Below are 16,990 nucleotides of genomic sequence, written 5' to 3' on the forward strand. Positions count from 1 at the left end.
CTTTATGTTACCCCTCACTGTGCCTCTTTATGTTACCCCCTCACTCTACCCCTTTATGTTACCCCCTCACTCTACCCCTTTATGTTACCTCCCACTCTACCCCCTAATGTTACCCCCCAATCTACCCCTTTGTTATCCCTGACTCTACCCCTTTATTTTACCCCTCACTCTGCCCTTTTATGTTACCCCAGACTCTACCCCTTTATGTTACCCTCACCTTGCCCTTTTATGTTACCCAACTCTACCCCTTTATGTTACCCCCTCACTCTGCCCCTTTATGTTACCCCTCACTCTGCCCCTTTATGTTACCCCACCAATCTACCCCTTTATGTTACCCCTGACTCTACCCCTTTATGTTACCCTCACCTTGCCCTTTTGTTACCCAACTCTACCCCTTTATGTTACCCCTCACTCTGCCCCTTTATGTTACCCCTCACTCTGCCCTTTTATGTTACCCCTCACTCTGCCCCTTTATGTTACCCGACTCTACCCTTTAATGTTACCCCTCACTCTGCCCTTTTATGTTACCCCTCACTCTCCCCTTTTGTTACCCCTCACTCTCCCCTTTATGTTACCCCTCACTCTGCCCCTTTATGTTACCCCTCACTCTGCCCCTTTATGTTACCCGACTCTACCCCTTTATGTTACCCCTCACTCTGCCCTTTTATGTTACCCCTCACTCTCCCCTTTTGTTACCCCTCACTCTCCCCTTTATGTTACCCCTCACTCTGCCTCTTTATGTTACCCCTCACTCTGCCTCTTTATGTTACCCCCTCACTCTACCCTTTATGTTACCCCCTCACTCTGCCTCTTTATGTTACCCCCCACTCTACCCCTTTATGTTAAGCCCCACTCTACCCCTTTATGTTACCCCCTCACTCTGCCTCTTTATGTTAACCCCCACTCTACCCCTTTATGTTAACCCCCACTCTACCCCTTTATGTTAACCCCCACTCTACCCCTTTATGTTACCCCCTCACTCTGCCTCTTTATGTTAACCCCCATTCTACCCCTTTATGTTAACCCCCACTCTACCCCTTTATGTTAACCCCCACTCTACCCCTTTATGTTACCCCCTCACTCTGCCTCTTTATGTTGCCCCCACTCTACCCCTTTATGTTACCCCCCACTCTACCCCTTTATGTTACCCCCCACTCTACCCCTTTATGTTACCCCCCACTCTACCCCTTTGTTACCCCCCACTCTACCCCTTTATGTTACCCCCCACTCGACCGCTTTATGTTACCCCTCACTCTGCCCCTTTATGTTACCCCCACTCTACCCCTTTGTTACCCCCCACTCGACCGCTTTGTTACCCCTCACTCTGCCTCTTTATGTTACCCCCCACTCTACCCCTTTGTTACCCCCCACTCGACCGCTTTATGTTACCCCTCACTCTGCCTCTTTATGTTACCCCTCACTCTGCCCCTTTATGTTACCCCCCACTCTACCCCTTTGTTACCCCCCACTCGACCGCTTTATGTTACCCCTCACTCTGCCTTTTTATGTTACCCCCACTCTACCCCTTTATGTTACCCCCCACTCTACCCCTTTATGTTACCCCCCACTCTACCCCTTTATGTTACCCCCCACTCTGCCCCTTTATGTTACCCCCCACTCTACCCCTTTATGTTACCCCCCACTCGACCGCTTTATGTTACCCCTCACTCTGCCCCTTTATGTTACCCCCCACTCTACCCCTTTGTTACCCCCCACTCGACCGCTTTATGTTACCCCTCACTCTGCCTCTTTATGTTACCCCCACTCTACCCCTTTATGTTACCCCCACTCTACCCCTTTATGTTACCCCCCACTCTGCCCCTTTATGTTACCCCCCACTCTACCCCTTTATGTTACCCCCCACTCGACCGCTTTATGTTACCCCTCACTCTGCCTCTTTATGTTACCCCCTCACCATTTTTCTCTCTCACTGAGCCCCCTGCCGCGGCACGCCCTGCTGCGGCCGCCGCCTGTGTCTGATTGGCCGCCTCCGACCGGCCGCCACCCTTGATAGGCGCCCTCCCCCCCCCCCCCCCCCAACCAACCCCGACCAGTTCGCCGCCTCTGACTGGCCGCCGACGGCCGCGGCCGTCGCCCATGATTGGCCCGCGCCCCCTACTGATCAGCCCGCCGCCAGTGATTGGCCCGCCCCCCCCCCCCCCCCCAAACCCCTGATCGGCCCGCCGCCCCTGATTGGCCACCCCACCACTTGATCGGCCCGCCGCCTCTGATTGGCCGCCGGCGGCCGCGGCCGTCGCCCCTGATTGGCCCCCGCCCCCCACCAGCGCCGCCGCCTCTGATTGGCCGCCGGCGGCAGCGGCCGTCGCCCCTGATTGGCCCCCGCGCCCTCCCCTCCCCCCCCACCCACCCCGCCGCCTCTGACTGGCCGCCGGCCGCCGCCGACAGGAAGCGCGGTGCTCGCCGGTCCTGGTGGGAAGTGCGGATAATCAAGATGGCGGGCAGCAAGCGGCTGATGAAGGTAGAGAGAGAGAGAAAAAAACCGCGGCTTCGAGTCACCGCCGAGAGGGAGGAGGGAGGGAACATGGTACCGGGTACGGTGAGGGGAGGGAGTGGGGTGGGGTTCGAAACTCGGTGGGGGGGGGGGGGGGGGGGAGGGTAACTGTTCGAAACCCGGGGGGGGGGAGGGATTGGGGGGAGGGGAAAGGATGGGGGTGGGTGGGGGGGGGGCAATGAGACGGGGGGGGTGGGTGGGGGGGGGGGCAATGAGACGGGGGGGGTGGGGAGGGTGAGGAAAAAAAATAACGGGACCGGAATGAGAGGGTGGGGGGAGGGGCGGTGGTGATGGAGGGGGTGGGGTGGGGGAGGGGAGTGTAAGGGGGGAGGTGGGCGTGGGGGGAGGGGGAGGTGGGCGTGGGGGGAGGAGGAGGAGGAGGGGGTCATGAGACAGGAACAGGGGCAAAAAAACCAATGCGCCCAAATGGCGCCGATGACCCTGAGCCCGGGGGTGGGGGAATCACCGGCTCCCGCCCAAGTGAAGCCGCCGCCTCTTTATATTCATATGGCCGCCCGGGTGGGGGTTGGGGTGGGGGGGGGGAGGGGAGGGTTGTTTTGTGTGTGTGTGTGTGTGGGGGGGGGGGGGGGGGGGGGGGGCGGTGCGTTTTATGTTCAACATTCGACGAGTTTTATTCTCTCTCCCTGTGTGTGAGAGAGAGGAGGGCGACCGGGGCCCTGGGCCTGAGCCTGATTCCGCCGCTTCGTTTCGTTTCGTTTTCAGCCCCTCCCCTGCTGTCCCCAGGGACTGGATTCTCTCCTCCTCTCTCTCTCCCCCCCCCCCCCCCAAACACACAACGTTTCTGTGTTTCCCCCGCAGTCCAACACCCATACTCTCAGATTGGGAAATTCCCTCCCCAGTGGAAGCTGTTGGCTGGTTGGGAATGAGGTTGAAACGTGCTCTGCTTTGACTCAGCAATTTCCTGTCTCGTTGCACCCAGGCGACAAGATGTCTTTTTTTTCCCCTCCCTTTACAACACCCTTGCGCCTCTCCTTCCCCTTAACTACCCCCCCCCCCCCCCCATCCTGTTTAACCCTTCAGGTTTTGGGTCAATTTTCTTTTTGCAGACAATGTGAGGACTAACGTATGAATCTGTAAATGTTAATAGCTTCCTCAAGGGCACCGTGCACACAGTTCAAAATGGAATTCCTTCAGATTTCTCCTCACTCCAGTCTTCCTCTTGCTCGTCTTTATTTCTGCTTTCTTGTACTTGATTTGACATTGAGTTCTGGATTCCAACTTGCCACTTTCTGGTTGTGTTGCACATCTGCAACAAATTTTCAGTCTGGTTAGAGGTCCATGGATGCTTGTCCTGATCCCCCCTCTTGGGGCGGGGGGGGGGTTCCCAGGCCTCTGTAGAGGGTGCTGCACTTTTTGTATAGTTAGTTGACAGTGCTTTGCAGTACAGTGGGCTGTGTGAAAATTTAACATTCTCTATTATTGCCCGAGAGAGTGTTTAAAAATGTAAACATGTGTAGGGGTGGAAGGAAGTGCAGAGTGTTGGATCGTTTAAAAACACAATCAAACTAAAACTGCATTTCTGTGATATGAAATCTGTATATTTATTCTGAAGATGTGTTTCACAGGCATGGCTTTACATTTTTATTGCCCATCCCTAGTTGCCTGAACTGGTTGTTGGCCTTGGGCTGCTGTTTTGGAGGGGTTTTGATGTAATCCACATGCTGGGCCGCTTCAAATGGCAAAGAACAGAATACTTTTCTTAGCTGAAAGTCAGAAATTACTTGTAACGCTCCCCTGGGTCAGGCAGCGTCACTTCAGAGGGCAGTTAAGTGACAGCCATGTTGGTCTGGGGCTCGAATTGCATGGGCCAGACCAGGTAAGGATGGCAGCTTTCTTTCCTGAAATCACGTTAGCCTTGTGGCTTCATAGCCACTTCTGCTGACACAAGTATTTTATTTCCAGCATTTTAAAAAAAAATAATTGAATTTTGAATCATGCCATGGCCTAACCCATTATAATACTTAAAATCACTCCAGTGTATTTTCTGGTCTTTAGTTATTCTATGTAATTAACCAATGCATAGCTCCAGTTTTATGTTAGCGAATTTTCCCATTTTCTATCTATAATAAACATGCTTCTTGTACCCTACGTGCATGTGTGCCGGAAGAGATCCATGTTCACATGCGCAATTCATTTATTCAGAATAATTTCCTCAAACGTAAGTAAAATGGCGCTGCAACATTTTAATCTGTTGTCAAATCCTGTTTGTAACAAAATTAATTTTTATAGTAGGCAGGTTAAAATATAGTATATCACCTAAGCATTGATTTCCAAACAAAGCTCTTTATCTTTCATTTAATAAGCTGAACTCATATGTTTTTAAACTGATTTGTTCCACATTCAGATTTTGTTGAATAATCTCATTTTAAAGAAAGTTAATGGCGACTTGGCATGCTCCTCAACGGTTTACCCCACCTAATGTCATAATTGTTTGATTCACTATCTCATGATAAGGAAGAGATTTTGGGCTATGCCTCTACATAGTGAATAATTATAGATTAGAAATATTCTGAAGCTTGTGGGCAGGTTTTAATCTCCATCTTGCTGTTTTTAAAAAAAACTTTGCTCTATATATTTCTATTCCAAATACAAAATTTATAATAAGCCAAACCTTTTCATAACTACAAGTTTAAGAAATGTAATTGCAGATGAGATGTGACCTAAAGTACAGTTTGTTTTGCCTTGGTGTGATACGGATTACCATTGATAACGCTTTCAAAATGGATGTTATTAGAAGAGCACATACTGCTATCTGTTTAGCATCAGCTGATAGCTTAGTAAATTCTACCAAAGCATTCTGTGGACTTGGATTAAAATAGTTTCTATAAATATGCTATTTTAACCACTCTTAGAATGGAAAGCAGAATGTTGTCTGTGGGGAATGAAGTCTGCTGATACTGAAATATTTAATATTCAAGATAGGAGTTCTAATTAAAGTTGTATATTTATCAAAGTGTTTTGAATCAAATTTGAGAATTTTGGAATACTTCACAACTGGAATTTAAAAAGTCACATCAAACTACTTATTTGTTTGGCATAGTAATAAAATTAGGATCTGCTATCATTTCAAGAGTTTACTTTGCGTAAAGCAGTTTGTCACTTTCTGAACTGCCACCTCTTTATGTAAGTATCGATCCATCCTCTGTATGGTTTCAAGAATGCTGAATGTTTGTTCTCGCAGAGGGCCAGCATGAACATGACTGACCAACTGGCCGCCTCCTGTGCTGCAACTGTTAAGTTTTCTGGAATCTTGTCTTTGTGGCCATTCTACACATGAACCTAAATGGAGAATATTGTGGAGGTTGACGGTAGTAGGAGGGCAGTGAATCACAGATGAGCCCCTTTTTTGCTTGATGTCTACATGTGTCTACACTCCTGTGAGGACTAGACTAATTGTTCATATCAACCTAAGTGCATTGAGATTAATTGTAGTACCAATCCTGGCACAGCTAAATCCATCTAAATCAGCATCGACAGAATCAAAGCAGGTACCTGCTGGGGGTGGATGGGGGAGAATCTCTCGCTAGTTTTATCAATGGAACCAAGAAATATAGAGTTGACAAAGATTTAATATTGCTGTATTTAGTGAAATCACCTTAATTAAACCTTGTCAGAATATTATTATAAATTCTACAGTGGCTCTGCTAGTGATGATTATGCTTTGTGCAAGGATACACAAGAATAATGTTGAATTACTACCAGAAACTTGCTAAATCATCAGAGTTCATGCAGTGTTGTTTGGTGGTTGACACCCAATTTTGTCACCTTCATCAAATATGTGCTAATGATGCTGCAACTCGTTTCCAATTTTAACTATATAAGGTTCTGAGTGAATTGAAAAATGCATGGATTATTGGGGCTAATTCTTGGTGCCACACTCCAATTCCTTTCCTCTCTTGTCCACCTCCATGGCATTGACTTATTACTGCCTGTCCGAATGCAGCTGGTGCATCTCTGCCCCTCTTCCCACCCCTACATCATTACCTCTGTAGATTCCCAGGCTCTCTTTCCTGATTTACAAGCAGTGTTCTCTTCAGCTTGTATGCTGATGATGTCCAACTCTACTTTCCTTGACCCCTTGATTGTTTTCATTCTCTGCTTGTCTGGAATCAGATCCTGAACGTACCATTATTCCAGTTCAGTGTTGAGAAGACCAAAGCCATTATCTTTGCTCTCCACTACAATCATTGTTCCCTTGATACTGTCATTTTATCTGGCCCTCTTGTGGCCTTATACTTAATCTTGATCTGAACTTGAAATCCCTCTTCCTGTCTGTCACCAGGGTCAAGTTTCTATTTAGTTGTCGCTGCCAAAATTCTTATGTATCCTTTGTCATTCCCAGACTTGACTATTCCAGTGTCCTTCTTGCTGGTCGCCCACCCTCATTTCATAAATTCACACTTGTCCAAACCTCTGCATTAAGCTTTGTTTGTCTTTCATCCTTTCCTCACTAACCTTCATTGATTCTGTATTAATCAAACTTCAAATCACTCTGGTGTTGCTGCAGCTCCCCCCAGTATTTTAAGCCTTCCTGAAAGCTCCACTCTTCTAGTTCTTTCCTTCTATTCATTGTCTTGGGTCCTTTCATTCCACCATTTGTAGGCAAGCAATTACATAAATCATTGAGTCCACTCTTTGTGGAAGGGGATACATTTTTTTAAAAAGTCTGTCTTGGAAAAGCAATGGGCAAGTGGAGATTTGACCCTGTATTTAAGCAATTTTTTTGTGCCTTTATAGTGCTAACAAAAAATTCAGATTTTAGTGTGCAGTTCTAATTTACTTTAAACGGATGACACATGCAATGTAAGTTAAATATTTGACAGTCGACATTGAGAGGGATGACATTTAAACTTATCATGACATTTGCAGACTCTCTGCATTTGTGCGCCAATTTAGGTCCCATTTACATGTGAATTTTACTTGGCCAAAGCGTGTTGTAAGCAGAATACATGACTATAGAAAACAAAAACAGAATTACCTGGAAAAACTCAGCAGATCTGGCAGCATCGGCGGAGAAGAAAAGTGTTGACGTTTCGAGTCCTCATGACCCTTCGACAGAACCAGTTCTGTTGAAGGGTCATGAGGACTCGAAACGTCAACTCTTCTTCTGCGCCGATGCTGCCAGACCTGCTGAGTTTTTCCAGGTAATTCTGTTTTTGTTTTGGATTTCCAGCATCCGCAGTTCTTCGTTTTTATATACATGACTATAGATCCTGAATTGTAACTCATGCTGGCCATTGTGCACTTGTGACATCACTAAGTCATTAGGTTAGCTCAGTTGTTTGATTAGAAATTTAGTCCCATAAACTATCTGTCGTTTGTGTCTCTGGTCTGACTATATTTTAAATAATTTTGTCAAATTCCAGATGTGAACATTGCAGAAGTTTGTATTCTCACATGTGAGATGTTAGATGAAATTTGCTAGAGAACTGTTATGGGTATCCAGCCATAGAGACATTACAGCACAGAAAGAAGCCATTTGGCCCATCAATTCCATATCAGTTCTCTGCAGAGGAATCCAGTCGAGCCTATTCCCTTGCTGTATCCCCATAGCCATGCAAGTTTATTTCTCTCGAATGTCCCTCAGTTTCTTTTTGAAATTGCTTAGTGCTTCTTCTCCAACCATCCTTATGGGCAGCAAGTTCCAGATCATTACCAGTCCTTTTGTACAAAAAAAAGTTCTTGTATTCCACCTGCACCTCTCGCCCAAAACCTTAAATTTGTGTTTCCTAGACCTGGTTTGATCAGCTAATGGGAACAGCTTTTCTTTGTGTATATGAATCTTGTAGACCTCTATCAAATCACCCCTCAATCTCCTTTTAATCCATGGAGAACAGCCTTAGCTTCTTGTAACTGGACTCCCTTATCCTTGAAACCATTCTGACAAATTAATTGTGCACTCTCTTGATCTTTGTGTCCTTCCTACATAATTACTAAAATTATTTTCACCAACAGCCTCTCCCTTCTGCCTGCCCCACCCAGGCCCCTCCCCAAAACCTTGCTGGTGTATTCAGTCATACTTGTGCATAGTACAGTCCTGCATATTTTTATGATTGGAAAACATCTTTTATGAAATCTGAATATAAAAAAAAATGGGCAATTCTGGTTCTCCATATATTTTAGCTACTGAGTGGCAAAGAACTCAAATAGTGTTTGCTGAAATATATTTTCACTGTTGATCCAGCATTGAGTTGTAGTGACAATCAGGTAGTGAAGGGCTGCTCTACCAATAAAATAGAAATAGTTGAGTGTGCACCTCCCTTGCCTCTTCCTCCCAATGCAGGACTTTCAGTTTATTTACATATTTGATGAGGTTCAAAGTTCTTGAATTTGGCACACCGGAGAAGCTAAGTAAACTGATCACTCTATATAAGTTAAAGTCCACCTTCCCCAAGATAACAAATAAGCAGTGGGGAGGGGGAAATTGCTTAAGTGGTATGTGTATCCAAATAGATTTTACCAATCCCTCTACACCTCCATCCCCCCACTGGGATGGTCTGATGGCTCTCCGCTTCTTCCTCGAACAGAGGCCCGAACAATCCCCATCCACCACTACTCCCCTCCGTCTGGCTGAACTTGTTCTCTCACTGAGCAATTTCTCCTTAAACTCCTCTCACTTCCTCCAAATAAAAGGTGTGGCTATGGGTACCCGCATGGGCCCCAGTTATGCCTGTCTCTTTATGGGGTATGTGGAACATTCCTTGTTCCAGTACTACTCCGGCCCCCTCCCACAACTCTTTCTCTGGCACATCGATGATTGCTTCGGTGCTGCTTCGTGCTCTCATCCGGACCTGGAAAAATTTATTAATTTTGCTTCCAGTTTCCACCCCTCCATCATTTTCACATAGTCCATCACTGACACATCCCTTCCCTTCCTTGACCTCTCAGTCTCAATTTCTGGTGATAGACTGTCCAACAATATTCATTACAAGCCTACCGACTCCCACAGCTACCTCGACTACAGCTCCTCACACCCCGCTTCCTGTAAGGACTCCATCGCATTCTCTCAGTTCCTTCGCCTCTGTCACATCTGTTCTGATGATGCCACTTTCAAAAACAGTTCCTCTGACATGTCCTCCTTCTTCCTTAACCGAGGTTTTCCACCCACGGTGGTTGACAGGGCCCTCAACCGTGTCTGGCCCATCTCCCGTGCATCTGCCCTCACACCTTCCTCTCCCTCCCAGAACCACGATAGGGTCCCCCTTGTCCTCACTTATCACCCCACCTGCCTCCGCATTCAAAGGATCATCCTCCGCCATTTCCGTCAACTCCAGCATGATGCCACCACCAAACACATCTTCCCTTCACCCCACAGGTGGTATTCCGCAGGGATCATTCCCTCCGGGACACCCTGATCCACTCCTCCATCACCCTCTACACCTCAACCCCCTCCCACAGAACCTTCCCATGCAACCGCAGAAGATGCAACACCTGCCCCTTCACTTCCCCTCTCATCGTCCAAGGGCCCAAACACTCCTTTCAAATGAAGCAGCATTTCACTTGCATTTCCCTCAATTTAGTCTACTGCATTAGCTGGTCCCAATGTGGTTTCTGCTACGTTGGAGAGACCAAACGCAGACTGGGTGACCGCTTTGCGGAACACCTTCGGTCTGTCTGCAAGCATGACCCAGACCTCCCTGTCGCTTGGCATTTCAACACTCCACCCTGCTCTCATACCCACATGTCCATCCTTGGCCTGCTGCATTGTTCCAGTGAAGTTCAACGCAAACTGGAGGAACAGCACCTCATCTTCCGACTAGGCACTTTACAGCCTTCCGGACTGAATATTGAGTTCAACAATTTTAGATCATGAACTCTCTCCTCCATTCCCACCCCCTTTCCGACCCCCCTTTTTTCCAATAATTTTTATAGATTTTTTTTTTCCCACCTATTTCCATTATTTTTAAATGTATTTCCATCCATTGTTTTATCTCTACCTTTTAGCCTATTTTGATCCCTTCCCTTCACCCCACCCCCACTAGGGTAACTGTACCTTGCTTGTCCTGCTTTCTACCCTTATTTAGCACATTCCTTAGATAATATCACCACCTTCAACACCTCTTTGTCCTTTTGTCTATGATATCTTTTGGCTATCTCCACCTATCACTGGCCCTCTATCCAGCTCTACCTGTCCCACCCCCATCTAAACCAGCTTATGTTTCACCTCTCTTCTATTTTTCCTTAGTTCTGTTGAAGAGTCATACGGACTCGAAACATTAACTGTGTTCCTCTCCGCAGATGCTGTCAGACCTGCTGAGTTTTTCCAGGCATTTGTATTTTTATTTTTGTTTTGGATTTCCAGCATCCGCAGTTTTATCTTAGATTTTAACATTGTTCCTTCAAAGCCACGTTACTATTGTTGAGCAACATTGATAACAAGATCACTAAGAAACTCAGCAAAGATAGTTAAAGCAAAATGTTCATGGGCCTGAATGGATAAGATACATCACTCTCAAGACAAAAGACAACCAATGGCTGGCCTGTTGGATTTTTGCGAATAAAGAGAAAAAATGAAACCCACTTAATTATTAAATATATATCTTTTGGACATTGGGTAGGGGCCAAGGTTAGACTCAGCAGTGATACATCTGGAGTTGCATAGATTGCAACTGCTTGTTTTTTCAACCTCACTTATAAAGAATGTTCATGTGGAGAAGTAATAAAGTACTATTCCACTCTTGTGGGCTGACCATCTTTATAATATACCACTCTTGCAAAAACAGGGTTAAAGGAAACAATTATGTTATATTGATAAAAGGTATTCTTGTCACAAATTTAGGTTACAATGGAGTAGTTTGTCCATCTTAACTCATCCTTTCATAGCCTAAAAATAAAAACAAAAAAACTGCGGATGCTGGAAATCCAAAACAAAAACAGAATTACCTGGAAAAACTCAGCAGGTCTGGCAGCATCGGCGGAGAAGAAAAGAGTTGACGTTTCGAGTCCTCATGACCCTTCGACAGAACTTTCATAGCCTATTGGATCCATCTAGCACTGAACTGCCTCTTGAATGATTTCTGTTTTTATCTTCATTACCATACAGTATCTAGTGATCATTCTGATTATTAATCCGCATAGAAATATTTTCTGATATCAGCCCTCACTTTGCCTTATTGTTTTGTTGTTATCGTTTAATTTGAAATAGTGCCATGTATTTACCTTTCATATCCCACTTTAACACATATCTCCTGTAAGCTATCTTTTAAGATTGAGGAGTCTGAATTTTTCTAACATTTCCTTGTAACTAAATGTCCTGATGCTAGGGAACAGCTTTGTCTTTCTCTGCACTGTTTCCAGGATGTGAACATATTTTTTGTGCCTTAGAACTGAACACTATTCAAGATGTGGCCTGACTAGAGAGGTGTACCACTTAATCACAGCTACTTCGAGCCTGCACTGTGCTGTACAGTGCAGTTCAGTATGTTAGTTTTCTTGCATTCTATTGATGGACCTGCCAAATCAGTGGTGGCCTGTATATGATTCTTCATCCTTTGCCTTTGATTTTATCGTTTGGCTTTCTGGGCAGCTGCAGGTATAGTACTGTGCTCAGGGAACAGGAAGTGCCATTTTCTCTGAGTAGGACAAGGAGTTCAGGGCCTTACCCCATTTTACTAAGCGGTGAACAGCAGATATCATTGACATTGCCAAGGAGATGAAAAGCATTGAGGAGCAGCAAACAGTGGATTGATCCTAGGTCTCGGGCGTACCCCACAATCTGATAAAAAAAATCTTGCTTTTAGTTTTTTGCCTTGTATATGATTCATTTGTTAAAGAATCATAAAATATGAAAACACCATTTGATCTAAGAAGTTTATGCTTGTGCTTTTCTCCATGAACCACCTAATTGATCACATTTTCATGCTCACTATCCTAATAATTTTTTTTTCAAGCATCGGTAATTCCCTTTTTAACAAATGAATGAACCTTATTTCGATAGCATCTGTGTCAGAGTTCTACGTTTCTAACCACTCCGAAAGGAAATTTTTCTAACCGGCTTCTGTCTCTTTGTTACTGTCTTGCCGACCAGTACCTTACATAGCTCTTGTAAGCTTGAAGACCTCGATCGGGTGACCCTGTAAACTTTTCCGTGTGTGAGAGTATAATTTCTTTGATATTTTAGGATTTTTAAAACTTTTAAGTCTTTTTTCATTATTCTGATTTCACTGCTGTGTTCATGTATACAAACAAGATGTAAAAAAGTTGAGAAAAGGCCTGTTAGTCACTCTTAATTCTGTACCTTGAAGAATTCAAGTGTATTTTTGTTGCAGTTCCAATGAGAATATTCCTGATGGCAGCAATGGTAGGCAGTGATTATTGTAGATTTTAGAAACTCGCAGTATTCAATTTAATGAAAAGTTACTTTTTGTTACAACTCTACTCGCTAATTTGGCTCCTGGACTACAAAGTGATTCTCAGAGGGAAAGGGATTAACAACGACCATATTCTGCTGTAGCACCATTCTCAGTATTCTACCTGTTTGTTTTTCACAGGAACTTGAGGAAATCCGCTCGTCTGGAATGAAGAATTTCCGTAATATCCTAGTGGATGAAACAAATGTATTCTATTGGCAAGGACTTATTGTTCCTGTAAGTAGGCTGTTGTTCTCCAATAATACAGTTTTATAATTGTTCGTTCTTTGTTTTCAAATCTCTGTCCACTATTAATTTGAAGTCAATGTTGAAATGCAAAGAATGACTTACCAGCTTCCAGAAATTAAACACCCACTAGTAACTGGTTGATGTTGCCATTTTTTTTCTTAAAAAGTGGGTTTGCTGGAATTTTTAAAAAATCTTTTTGTAATTTTGTTTACTGCATTTGAGCTGAATAATGGGATCATTCTATGACTGCCTGTATGTCAAGGCAATGTAGTGCCAAGAGGTGTGAGCTGGCCCTGCGTTGCATTTCAATTACTAGTCTGAAATCTATCCAAGTAGAGCAACTTGTTCCTATTTCTGAACTTCACAAAGCGACTGCAGTTGACCAACTTAGCCCGGCTGTTTGTTGCACATGGGTTATGCATTCCGAGGTTAGTTCTATAATGTTGCAGAGATGGAAATTATGCTGCAGCTTCAATTATCTATATGTTACAAGTTTGAAAATGTGTAAGTTGTTTAGCTTGGCAGATATGCTGTTGAGGCTTCAAATAGCCTTGGGCCTTGTGTTTTAGAGGAAACCTTGGTTAATGTGTTTAGATATGGTGGGCTTATAATAAACTGCATTTGAAGAATCTACATAAATGAGATTGTTGTATAGAGTAGTAATTTTCAGTGATTCTAAGTATTTACTGATCATATGTCCTGTTTGGTTTCACAAAATGTGAATTATCATATTTTTGGAAAATATGCTGGGCATCCTATTTTGATATACCAGCTGACCATTGCAATGTCAGGAATTGCTTAGTTTTAGATACCTACGCTGTTCCAAGTTTCTCCCTTTTTTTTCTCATTCCTGTCCTGATTGTGATAATTTATATGATGTTGTGATTACATGGTGCTGTCAAACTCAAGTGGTCCCACTTTTTTGTGTGAGCTCAGCCAATAAATGTTGGCAGACTGTTCAACTGTAGGTCCGTTCTTCTTATCTAGCGTCCAAGTGTGTGTTGTTGAGTTGGAATCGCTATGGTCCATGGCTGCTCTTAGTTAGAATCTTAATGTTGGCTAATACTGACTTTGAATGGTGACATGGGCTTTATTAATCTAAACTACTGAACTGGTAGGTTGGGCATCTGTTTAATGTCCCAATCAAAGGGAGTGTCAGGTTAGTTTACAAGGTCAGGCTTCTGCTGTTTGCTCGAAATCCTAACCCTTTGACCTAAATGCAAGAGTGTCAGCAGGTAATACTGTCTGCTTTCTTGCTTTCTCTTCCCCTCCACTCACCCCTACTTTGGGGAATATCACCTAAAAAAAATAGGAGCAGGAGTAATGCATTTGGTCCCTCAAGCCATATCAACCATTCAATAAGATCTTTTACTTCAATTTTTCTACCTTGACCCTATTATGCTTGATTAATTCCCTTGGTGTCCAAAAATCTATCACTCTCAGTCTTGAGTATATTCAAGAGGCTTCTGGGGTAGAGAATTCCAATGATACACTTGGATGAGAAAATTAGAAATTTCTTCAAAGTCTAAAGTGGCTGATCCCTTATCTACACTATGATCCCTAATCTAGACTCCGCAGGCAGGGGAAACAGCCTCTCAACATCCACCTTGTTAAGCCTTCTAAGATTTTTCTATGTTTCAATGAGATCACCCCTCATTCTTTTCTGCTCAATCTCTCTTCATTGTTTCCAGGGAAAAGAGGGCTGTCCAATCTAGTGAATCTCTGTTGCATTCCCTCTAAGGCAAGTATATCCTTCCTTGGGTAAGGAGACCAAAACTGCACACATCTCGAGGTGTGGTCTCATCAAAGCCCTGTATAATTGTTGCAAGACCTCCTTACTGCAACCTCGCCAATCCCCTTGCAATAGGAGCTAACGTACCATTTGCTTTTCTAATTGCATGATGGACCTACATAGTAATTTTTTATGATTCATGCAAAGGAACCACCAAATGCCTCTGCGTACCAGCATTTCCTAGTCTCCTTTTTAAAAGAAATTCTGCTTTTCTATTCTCCTTATCAAAGTGGATAATTTCACACTTCCCAAATGGAACTCAATCTTCCTCCTTGTCCACTCACTTAACCTACCTGCAGACTCTGGGCCGCCTTCACTGCTTACAATACTTTTGCACCTAGGAACTTGGATACATTGCACTCTGTGCCCTCATCCAAGTCAGCCATGAAACTGGCTTTGACTTAATTTCTTGGTTCCTCTTCCACCCACTCTGAATTTTGATGCGTTAATTGGTGTTCTTTCACTTTTTCAATTAGCATTTCAGTTCTGGTTATACCTGCTGGAAACAAGTTTCCTGTCTGTAAGATTCTTGCGGAATGATTCTATGGCAATCTGCATATAGTCCATGGTGCATGTGTATCCAAAGCGCCACACTACTTTCAAATGGACACACATTGTTAATCTTGCTCAAGATGGCATGTGAAAAATGGGGAAAATTCATCATGGGTTGTATCAAGGCTGCAGTTTTGTGTATGCAGGCTATCTCTCCTTTGGTTTTGATGATTCTCTTGAATTGATGAAACTTGTCAGTGATATGAGAAGTGGAGTTGTTCATAATGATATTGTAGAACTTCAGGAAAGATTTGCTTAGTTGTACTGAACATACTGGACTCTAATAGCCTTAAACCCGCTATGCAAATGGAACTGCATTGATAAATCAATCTCTATAATGTATTTTAAAAGAAGTTTAACTTGAATTAGGAAATTGGCTTTACACCTCTGGCTTCATGGTACAGTGTAGCCTTGGTTTCTGAAAGTATACAAACAAGACCTCTGTTGGAAAGCCTTTGTTAGAAAAAGAAAGAAAGCAGATCAGCTTTCCATAGTTGACAAATGAATTTCAGCCTTGAGTTTAATCAGATTTTCATACCGGGTATTACATATGCAGTATTCTAAAGGCAAAATACTGCAGATGCTGGAAATCTGAAACAAAAACAAAAAATGCTGGAAAAACTCAGCAGGTCTAACAGCATCTGTGGAGAGAAAGCCAGTCAACGTTTCGAGTCTTTCTGACTCCTCTTACATATGCAGTGTCTTGGTCTAAACAAGGGCTATTCAGTGCCACCCTGGAGTGTCTTATGAACCATGAAGAAATTGTTCACGAGCTTTTAGGGATCCTGTTAGATTTTACCTCAACAATCAAAACTTGACTATGATTGCCTAGGCTGCCTAGAGCTGAAGAATATATGTTTTTCCCAAACTATCCATTTCCACTACAATAACTATTCCATAACAATTTTATTAATAAACATCAATGTGTCCTAATATTTAGTTGCATAAATATCTATTCATGCAGCAAATGTGGGTGATTCAAAGCCTTTAAGGTATTTGTCAAACTGGGTGTTTTCAGTTTTTTTAATTATTTTGTCAAGTGAATGTGCAGATACTTAGGTTTTTGTTTAAGGACTGGATAGCACTATTGAAATCTAAAATGAGACCAAATAAATCATGGGTCAGATAGAAAGCACTGTTCTCTAAAATACCTTTGGATTTTCAGTTTCACTAAAACCCACCAGGACCATTCGGTCCCTAGGATTTCTCTAAATAGCTTACCAGAGAGCACATAGTTTGCTTTAGTACATTTAATACTTGTGCAGCAATGTAGATAAAAAGCTGCTTAGTTGGTTTACTTCACTGTCAACCTCAGAACTGGAATTTTCAGCCTTGAGCCAATCGAGGCCTTCAAAAGAGAATTGGATAATTATCTGGCGAGGAGATTTGCAGGGCTACAGGAATAGGCTGGGGAATGGGACTGGTGAGTTGCTCTTGCAGAAAGCAACGTAAGTGTGATGAGCTGAATGGCAGCCTCCTATGCTGTAACTGCTTTATGATTCCATGAGTTTTCTC

General features: G+C 43.7%; 1 protein-coding gene across 1 annotated transcript in view; it reads left to right on the top strand.

The window, feature by feature from the left end:
• Positions 1-2,378: 2,378 nt before the first annotated feature.
• The window catches only part of LOC121285985 (ubiquitin-conjugating enzyme E2 L3), a 43,796-nt gene continuing 29,184 nt past the window's right edge, over positions 2,379-16,990 (top strand). Inside the window, exons 1-2 of the mRNA XM_041202993.1 lie at positions 2,379-2,479; positions 13,024-13,119. Of these exons, the coding sequence (XP_041058927.1) occupies positions 2,453-2,479; positions 13,024-13,119 (123 nt within the window). The 5' untranslated portion in view covers positions 2,379-2,452. The remainder of the gene's footprint in view (positions 2,480-13,023; positions 13,120-16,990) is intronic.

This window comes from Carcharodon carcharias, chromosome 13, assembly GCF_017639515.1.
Source record: "Carcharodon carcharias isolate sCarCar2 chromosome 13, sCarCar2.pri, whole genome shotgun sequence".
Lineage (NCBI taxonomy): Eukaryota > Metazoa > Chordata > Chondrichthyes > Lamniformes > Lamnidae > Carcharodon > Carcharodon carcharias.